This window comes from Sceloporus occidentalis, unplaced genomic scaffold (assembly GCF_023333645.1).
Source record: "Sceloporus occidentalis isolate IW3139 unplaced genomic scaffold, rSceOcc1.0.p SCAF_14, whole genome shotgun sequence".
Taxonomy (NCBI): Eukaryota; Metazoa; Chordata; class Lepidosauria; order Squamata; family Phrynosomatidae; genus Sceloporus; species Sceloporus occidentalis.
Window position 1 is genome coordinate 15,185,240 of NW_028316994.1, and position 9,900 is coordinate 15,195,139.

Genomic DNA, 9,900 nt, shown 5'->3' on the forward strand with positions numbered 1-9,900 from the left:
CAAATAGCAATAACAAAACCAATCCACTTGGTTTTGAAAAACAGATTTTTCATCCCTTCCAACTGTTCTGATTTGGCTGGGATGGTTCTGACTAATCTTCTCTTATTCCATTTTCCCCAGCTACTGTGAAAATGTCCCACCCTCTCTCTCCTCCTCCCACTTTCCTTCTTTGTCCTCAACTTTCTTCAAGTGAACTAGGTTCAAAGTGCAAAGTTAGCCTTACGCTCAGCAGAGTGGAGAAGGGGAAAGGCGACATTATTTTGCCTTTTCCAGTAGGTTCAAGCAAAAGCAAATTGCTGCAGTTTCTCTTATCTTGAATGTTCCTCCACATTAATAACTTTTGCCATCTTGAGTCCGCTCATATACTCTGATGACGCTTGGCCACATGTGTCCCAGTTTTCATCCATGAAATGTTGCAGGGTGAAATTGTTGTGTGTGGTGTGTGTTTGTGGAGGGGTGCTGTTAATCTGCTCCAGGATCTTCTGCAATATTTTTAAAAGGTGAATTGCTGTTACTTCTAAATTAGATAATCTACTCTTTTCTTTTGGCAATAAATAAACAAATAAATCCAGGTGAGTTTGGGAAGTCTGGAAGGGTCAAGAGTCAGAAAACAGCCTACGTTACCCCTGGTGAAAGGTGATGCTACTCTCTCCCTGGCACACAGATCCAGTGGTAATTTGGTTTTGCCCAGAATGTGTGTAGAGGTGATGCACGGATGCCAAATTCTTGTGCTGGCTTGTTTCACTTCACTTGATTCTGGGTGGATTCACACAGATGATAACTGAGCCAGGAAGGGAGAAGGAGATGTTTTTATTTACCTACTTCTTCTCTACAGAGTACTTCCTCCCGTCATGTGTGTGCCCAAATCAATAGTCCAAGAGAGACAGAAGATAAGGCTTATCCAGGTGACTGTCTAGCATAGTAGTTTGTTGGGAGAAAAGCTTAGAATTTTTTTTCCTGGCAGCTGCAATGCAAAAACAACAACAACAATAACAATAGGTCTGGAGCAACAGCAAATGGAAGAGGTTTCCTCTTCCCAGCATTGCTTGGGTTCAGGAAGAATGAAAGACCAGATCTTTAACAAGAAAGTGGTGGTGCAATAGGGATATAGGCTCTCATGCAAGATGCTCATTTTTTTTTTCCAAGCAATGCCAGGTTGCCCAGATGCACTCTTTGAATGGTGGTTGCAGGCTGTGTGTTGAGTAGAGTAAGGGAGTGGGGATTATGGTGGGTTGGAAAATGTGAAGGATTCAAGAACCCTCTAATTTGCTTTCTGTCTCTCTCACACACACATACACTGTCAGCTTTGCTTCATCTCGTCCTCCCAATAAAAAAAACATAATCTGGGTTAACAAACTTGCAAAAGAGGCAGAGCTTGGAAAGGTCAGCCTTTGAGAATATCAGTTCGTAAAATCTTACAGCCAGCATGGTCAGTGGCCATAACGGCTGAGGGATTGTGAGCTGTTATCCAAGTGCTGTCCAGATATTGTTGGTCTCCAATTCCCATCATTCTCAAACAGCATGGCCAGTGATCAAGAAACATGGGAAATGCTGTCTCACCAAATCTGGCAGGTCACAGGTATTTCTCACCCATTTTCAGATCTACAGTTAAAGAACTGGATCTTAACCCAAACACCTGCCATTAAAAATGCCCAACGCTAGGGCCGAAACTGCAGCCACACTGCAGAAATAATCCAGTTTGACACCACTTTAACTGTCATGACTGAATGCTATGGAATTCTGGGAGCTGCCATTTTGTGAGACATTTAGCCTTCTCTCTCAGAGAGTTCTGGTGTCACAACAAACTACAAATTCCAGGATTCTATAGCATTGAGCCATGGCAGTTAAAGTGGTTGTCAAACTGGATTATTTCTACAATGTGGAAATAACTGAAAGAAAGAAGTTGGCAGCATGACCTTTTGTAGACTTAAGTCTATCTCCTCAGATGCATTTGGTGGACATCTGAGGGAGTAGACTTAAATCTATGAAAGTTCATGCTGCCAACTTCTTTCTTTCAGTTAGCCCCAAAGATGCTACAAAATCTCCCTACATGCTGATTCTAAAGACTACCATGGCTATATCTTTGAATTCTACCACTTTATTTTGAAAGGAAAACCACCACAAATCACCAAAGGCCACAGATCACCAAAGTGTTACGAGAGATCCTTTTATTTACATGTTCAGAGTCCCACACCTTCTTGATCCCAAGACCCACCATTGACCCCACCTCCAGTTGGCCTTGTGCTGCTTCCCTGCTCTCCATCCCACCACCACGGCATCCCAGCTGGCTTCAGCTGCAACCCCCAAGACCTTTGATAAGCCCGGCAGCCTCAGGCACTTGGCGGAAAATGTCACGGAGGGTCTCGGTTTCCTGCATCAGCTGCTCCACCCGGCTGCGCAGCCTCTCATTCTCACCCAGGAGCTCCACCATGCGTTGCTGCGTCTCCATCACTCGACGCTTGGCCTTGTCACGGCTCTTCCGCACGGCGATGTTGTTGCGCTCGCGACGCAGGCGATACTCCAGGCTATCTTTGTTCACTGACTTTTTCCCTTTTGGGGTACCACAGGGTGGAGCTGGGCTGCAGGATGGACCCTGTCGAGATGGAGTTAGGAAGAGACCATGAAAGAGAGGTTAGCTCTAGTCATGTTGTAGTTCAAGGGTGTAGATTAGCAGAGAATGCTCTGACCCTCCCTAAATTACAAATCGCAGGATTTTCAAGGATGGAGCCATGACAGTTCAGGTGGTACTATACTGCTATAACTATGTGCTGTAGATACACCCAGGAAGAGGAAGACATAATTTGCAGACTTCATTTAGATTAAAGGCAACTGCCAGAGCAAGATCATGGCCATAATAAACTTAAATTGGAAGAAATGTAATATACATAAAACAAGTACAATAAACTTTTAATTCATTCACATTCAAAAAGTCATGGGACTCCATTTTGGGAATGGAGGTGTAAAGAAGGTGCACAGAAAAAGCTGGTTGGACAAAAATATATGAATGACTTTCTGTCAGAGCTTGAGAAAATTCTTTTTTGGAGATAACCCTCCATTCCCCTTGCCCAAACTCTCTATTCTGTAATGAATTATTTTAAATCTCTTCTTTTTAGCTTAGCAATTAGGGTCTCTTCTCTATAGCATGTTATGAGTTCAAGGCAAAGTCCTACCTGTGAAAACCTTGAAACATCTTTTTTGTAACTGATTAATCCTGTTTGTGTTTCTGTCAACTGGGGAGGGAGGATTTGCTTCAGTCCTGGGGGATTGGGTAGGTTGTAGGGTCTTCCATGTCTTATGGGAAGCTAAAGGGTCCTAAAAATACAACTTGGGAAAGTTACTTGTGGGTCTTGCCCACCCAACAAGGCGGTTTCTGAGCCTTGCATAGGAAATACATGCACAGCTGCTGTGAAAGACCCCCAACTCTTTGGTCAAGACCCCTCAAATCCTGGAACTTGTGAATCAGGAAGTCACACTCAGCTGAAGGGCTATCTAGAAATGTACCAAATAAAGAACACATTGAGCAGGTCAGGCTATGACTGAGTCCGTGGCCCAAGTCTAGTATTAACATAAACAGTTGCGTGCTTTTCTTTCTCACTGCAGCCTTGGCCCTTACTGACGGATAGCTCCTTGTGCACTTAGCCAACTCCCAGTCCTGCTTTCTGTTTTGAGACCCTGAAAATAGTCCTTTTGGGTCATGCTGTTCCTGAAACAGCCAGTCTATGGCTGCTTTCCACTCAGGCCTTCCTGGGTTTCACAATCCATCAACCTTGCCCTTCTATTCCAGACTCATGCAGTGCGGATCTGCTATCAGCTAGATCATAACTCCATCCCTTTCCATAAAAAAAAAAAAAACCACCCTAGAATACTACTGGCATTCAGCAGTGTCACTTGGAAGCAGGAAATGGGGAATCGAGCAGTTTGGTTAAAGGTTTGCTTTACTTGACACTTGGGAACGCTCAGACTCTTTCTGCTTGTCGGTTTAGGTTTCTTATCCATTCCGTCACTACTGGAACTTGGAAATATTAATTTTTTGGATGATAACTTCAAGACTCCCTGAGCCAATATGGATGAAATAACATCTCCAAGCTCTACCGGCAATATAACAGTAGGATGGATGAGGGCTACATATATATAACTGCAGGATGGATGATGGTCCTACTTTGGGAGAGGATTGTTCAGATGTAAGAAATACAGAACAATGCTTCAGGGATTGGGGCTGTGATTGTGAGCCTGATGGTTCCCAATAGAAAGGACTGGAAATCCAAGGCTTACTGTGGGGTGGAAATATGGGGAGGCCAATTCTAAGAGGAGGGAATTAAGTTGGAGAGATGCAAGTTTTGTACAGATGTAAGTCACAAGATGCTCTCATCTTTCTTTCAACCCCTTCCCTTTGTGGGAAAATCCCACCTTTCCCACAAAGCTTTGGCCCAAGCTCTAAGCATGGCAAGGGTGGGCAACTGTGGCAAGTCTGGGGCCAATTTTCTGTAATGGGGACTCTCCAGGAGTAACTGAGGCTGGATCTACACTGCAGAATTAATGCAGCTTGACACCACTTTAACTGCCAAGGCTCAATGAGATGGAATTCTGGGACTTGTAGTTTTGTGATATATGTAACCTTATCTGTCAGAGAGCTCTGGTGTGCCAACAAACTACAAACTCCAGGATTCCATAGGATGGAGCCTTGATGGTTAAAGTGGTGTCAAACTGCATTAATTCTGCAGTGTAGATGCAGCCACAGACTGCCAAAATGCCAATGACAACTTGGGGGGGGGGGGGAGTATTTTTAAAAAATGTTAAACAGTACACCCTACAAACTGTATAAAAAGAGAACCGTGGATCTTGGAGGTTTCCAGGAAAGGAAGTTCTCTCTCCCTCCCCAGGGCAGGAACCAAGCCCAACTGGTCTGGATGGGTGAAGGGCCACAAAAAAGCCTCCTAGGGCTACATGTGACCCCAGTGCCATATTTTGGTATATTATTTGTTGGTGTTCTGTGCGTTCAAGTCATTTCTGACTTATGACAGCCAGTGGGTTTCAAGGCTGAGCAGGGATTCGAAGCCTGGTCTCCAGTTGCAGTCCAACACTCAAACCACTATGCCACACTGGCTCTCTCTTACTATACCATAACCAAATAAACCACATATTCTTCCCATTTGCCCCAGCCTCCATTTCTTTCCCTTTCCTCTTTGTCGTCTCTCCTGTTTTAGATTGTAGACGGCAGGTCCCTGGGGACAGCAACCTCTTGTATCCTGTGGAGCATCATGCACACTGTGCAAAGGACTATTGCAATGATGATTAACACCTAAGGAAGATCACATAAGAGGGAGCTGTGCCGCGTGTGGACAAAATCCCACATTTAGAAAAGGGTTTAATGGTCTGCAATACGTTCTAGACTGGCAGACTCTCAAAGATGGATGAAGGGAGGACAAAAGGTGACAGGACTGTTTGGTCGCCTTACCTTGAGCACTCTCAGAGTTTGGCTGGCACGCACACCTGGCTGGGCGAGGGCCACCTGGGCACAGTGGGCAGCTGGGAAGTGCATGGCATTGTATGGGTGGCGTCCACCTGCCCGTCCAGCATCACTTCCTCGTGGCTCCTCCTTGACAGCAACGGAGCGTGGGTCCAAGGGTCCCAGGCCCTTGCGGTCTCCTCCATAAGACAGGAAGGGATACGGCTCCATGGGGTAGTAGTTGGGGAACGGGGTGCCCTTGGGGCCGCGCTGCTGAGCCCCTTGTAGTAGTTCTGAGAGTAGCTGCTCATCTCCGATGTATGAGGCCAGCTCAGACTCACAAAGTGGGCCCAGGTCAGTGCCAGTGGGCCTGGCAGCAGCCGGGGGCATTTCCAGGGCTTGGTACTGCCTCTCACTCTCAAAATACCCTCCTTGGGACATGGCACCGAAACTTCCAGTTCTCTCTTCTTTCCTTCTCTCCTTGGTTCCAGAGTACTTGTTTATTGCCAGTTTATATTTTAATGCTCCTCTTGCAGGTTCGCTTACTTTTTAATCCTCTCTTTCTTCTTCTTTAGCACTTAAAGGTCGTCTTCCTTAAAGTATTTCTTTTTTTTTTTTTGACCCCCAATTTGTTCTCCACTTTTCTTGGTTGTTTTGTTGTCTTATACGTCCTTCTTTCAGGATGTGCAGTTTCGCTTGTCTTTTCTTTTTTAATATTTCTATCCTTTTTTCCCCTTCCCTGCTCACTTTCCACCTTTTCTCCTTCCTTCCCTCTCTCTGTCTGAGCCTTGTTCCCTCTTTCTCTTCATCTTGTTCCTTCCCTCCTTCGTCTCCCTCCCACTTCCTTCCTCTTTTTAGGTGCACCCTGGCTCCTGCTTTTGGCAATTTAGCCTAGTTCGCCCAACAATTTTCTTCATCCCAGTGTGTACCCTTTTGAAAAATCTCTCTCCGTAAACCATGCCTCCTATTCAACAATATTGATCATCTTGGCTTCATTCCCTCAGATCCACTAGAAGAGACATGAAAATCATGCAGCCCTCAAAATGTTGTTGGACTGCCACTCCCAGCAGCCATGGCCAAAGGTGAGAAATGTTGGGAGTTAGAATCATGAAGGCTGCATTCACACTGGAGAAATAACATGGTTTGGCACTGGTTTAACTGCTCTGGCTCAAGGCTATGGAATCTGGGAGTTGGAGTTTGTTGTGAAGTCCAAAGCTTTTGCCACCTTGACCACACTCGTGAAATGGAGGACATACAGGAATACACACCTAAAAGCATGCCCAAAAGATAGCCTTCTAAGAAGGAGAAAAGAAAAACCCATGACATTGACAAAAGCAGCTAGAAAAAGATCACAGCACCTTATCGCAAACCCTTTTTGTTCACTTTCCTTACACAGTGCAAAGATCTTCAGTTGTAACCCCTTTCTTAATCTCCCAAATTTATTAAGTCTTGAATGTGCCAATCTCTCTTTGCAAGAATCATTTTTGTGGCTGCCCCCAATTGTTTTGGTTGCCACTTTAGCGGTCCAGCTGCACAGTGCCTCACAGCTGAGCTCCTGTTTCCTGCAACTGCTATAGAGGATGCTAAAAATCACCCATGAAATCCTCTTCTCTGGTTTTTTTTCCCTAGGGCTGGCCCTAAAAGATTTTGTTTTCTTCAGAAGAGCAGGCAACCCACCCCACTGCAAGCCAACATTGGTGTAGAATGCCAAATTCCAAAGGCTCTCTGAGACACAAATACCCAGAAGTGTCTTTCCCTCTCCCTTACAGTAAAAATTAGAATACACTTTGGTACCCTCCAAAATCAGGTTCCTTTGGGGACACATTTTTGAAGAATATACTTCCCAGAATCCCTTGGATGCTTGGGAAGTTTTAGTCCAAAACAGTAACTTTTCTGAGCTCTGCAGTCCTGGCCTTTGCCTGCTTCAGTGCTTAATCCTGGGGCCAGAGTGAGGCTGATGGGATTCAAAGTGCAAAATGCATTGCCTTTCAGGACCAGCAGAGGGTTCTCTGAAACCAAACATGTGTACGCATGTTGTGTATGCATGTGTGTGCATTGTTGTGTGCATTTTGGATTTATGATCATCCTAAAGCAAAGCTATCATGGGGTTTTCTTGGCAAGATTTGTTCAGAGGAGGTTTGCCTTTGCCTTCCTCTAAGGTTGAGAGAGTGTGACTTGCCCAAGGTCACCCAATGGGTGTTGTTTTTTTAAACTATATTTATTACACTAATGCCCTGCCCCATCTCCAGAAATCTCAAAGAAGGGTATTTGGCTATCTTCCTAGTCACCCCCAGCCTCACAAGAATCCTGTAAAGTAGGTTTAATTACTTGCCCAAAGGCACATGGAGTGAAGGTGGGTTTCAATCTGGATTTTTCCAGCTGTAGCTCAAAACACGTTCTAGCCCAAGGGTAGCAAACCTCTTTTCAGCTGGAAGGCCAAATTCCATTTCAGGAAAGATCTCCACAATTCCAGTCGCTTTTTGCAGAGGAGGAAGGCTGTATAAATGCTGGGAAACCACCAGACATCTAAGAAAGCCATGTGAGCACCTGGGGGAACTACAAAAGGCCATCCTCAGCCCCAGGGCTTGAGGGTCCCTACCCCTGCTCTAGCCAGTTTCACACAGATTGGTTTCCCACCCCCCTACTATTAGAGCTTCCACTTTTATAGCTCCAGAACTTCTTTAGTGGCTGAGAACCCTGATACACCAGCCACCATAAATACTAGAAGCCCTTCCATAGGACTTCCTAATGTACCATTTGTGGTTCTTATCACAGAGGTGGCTATAAAAAATGTCAATAGAATCATAGTTGGAAGAGACCCCAAGGGCCATCCAATCCAACTTCATTTTGCCATGCAGAAAGGCACCACCAAAGCACTCCCTGTGTCAGATGGCCCTCCAGCTTCTGATGAAACATCTCTAAAGAAGGAGGCTCCACCAAACTCCCAGGCAGCATATACCATGATTGAACAGCTCTTACCATCGGGAAGCTCTTTCCAATGTTCAGGTGAAACCTCTTTTCTTGTAGCTTGAATCTGTTGCTCCGTGTCCTGGTCTGTGGAGCAGCAGGAAACAAGCTTGCTCCATCCTCAATAGGATATTCCTTCAAATATTTAAACATGGCTTTCATGTCAACTCTTAACCATGTTATGCCATGCTCCTTCTCATCAAATAGGACCTTCAGTGCCTCCTCTGTCCCCTCTTAATATAGTTGTGTGTTTCAGAAATGTTTGGAGTGATCTCTAGTAAGAGTGTAATTTTAATTCTGTAGCTTACAAAATCCCACTTCTTGTGATAATGTTTTCCTTCACACAGCTCAGGCGTGGACGATGTCAGATAATTCAGAATAGTGAAAACTCAAATCTGGAAGGAACTTAAACTAAGGGAACAAGGAACTAAAAAGTAAATAAGGCTAAGTATAAAGTGATGCATGTTGGGCCAAAAACAAAACCTACTGATTTTGACACCGCTTGAAAAAAAAAATGTTACAAGCAACATGACCTGTAACATACACAAACAAAAACCCATCAGTGATACCTTTATTGACCAACTGAAATGCACAATATACTTGTTGCAAGCTTTTGAAGCTCTTCTGTAACATGTTACATGTTCCTGATAATAGAGACATAACAATGGCCATGTTTTGCATTTTAACATGACAGTGTTCGGGGTTTTAAAATAAATATTAAATAGTTCCACAAAACGTTATCTATAAGAGTAATTTGGAAGCATCTAGGACCATTATAATCATTTGGGTATTTTAATGTGTCCCTAGGCACTTGTCCTTTGCTGCTTTAATGCCTTACCCAGTCCCTTAGTACACAATACATTCTCTAAACTATTTACTGTTGTCTTTTATTTCTTGCAGTTGCCATGTGATATGTATTTTTGGGTGTGCTCACCTTGTGGTAACTATAACGTATCCTAGAGGGAATGGCTTTTGGCTACAGAACCAGTCTGACAGCTTTTTTTTCCTCCTCTACTTTAGCAATTGCTTTTTACTCCACAATGTTTTGGAATTCTTGCCTGTGAAACTTCAGAGCTGTGATTGTGCACTGTTTGTATCCATCCCATGTGTAGTGACAGTGAAAAAGGTAAATTCCATATAATGGATGATCAGGAAACGAACTGAAAATAAGACAGCCAATATCATAATGACTGTATATATCAATCTGCAGCCTGGCTACATTTGGAAAGCTTTTACAGTTGTTCAATTTCAAAGTTGGACAGAGTAAAGAAAAGGGCAACCAAAATGAGCAGAAAGCAGGAGCAGTTTACCTACAAGAAACTAAAGAATTTGGAATTTTCCAGCTGCAGGGGAAGACTCTGGCGAATGAGGGAAGAAAGTGTGTAAAAGTAGGCATGGGGTAGAGAAAATGGATAGAAGTAAGTTTTCTTTTACCTTAACACTGGAATTCAGGAGTTAGCCAGTGAAATTGTCTCATTGTAGATTTA

General features: G+C 44.1%; 1 protein-coding gene across 1 annotated transcript; it reads right to left on the reverse strand.

Moving 5' to 3' along the window:
* Positions 1–2,272: 2,272 nt before the first annotated feature.
* Positions 2,273–6,207, reverse strand: CEBPE (CCAAT enhancer binding protein epsilon). Its single transcript, XM_089479583.1, has 2 exons — positions 5,456–6,207; positions 2,273–2,593 (listed from the first exon to the last, which is right to left on the reverse strand). Exons 1-2 carry the CDS (start codon positions 5,885–5,887, stop codon positions 2,291–2,293), a joined length of 735 nt encoding a protein of 244 aa, XP_089335709.1. The 5' UTR covers positions 5,888–6,207; the 3' UTR covers positions 2,273–2,290.
* Between the last annotated feature and the right edge of the window lie 3,693 nt (positions 6,208–9,900).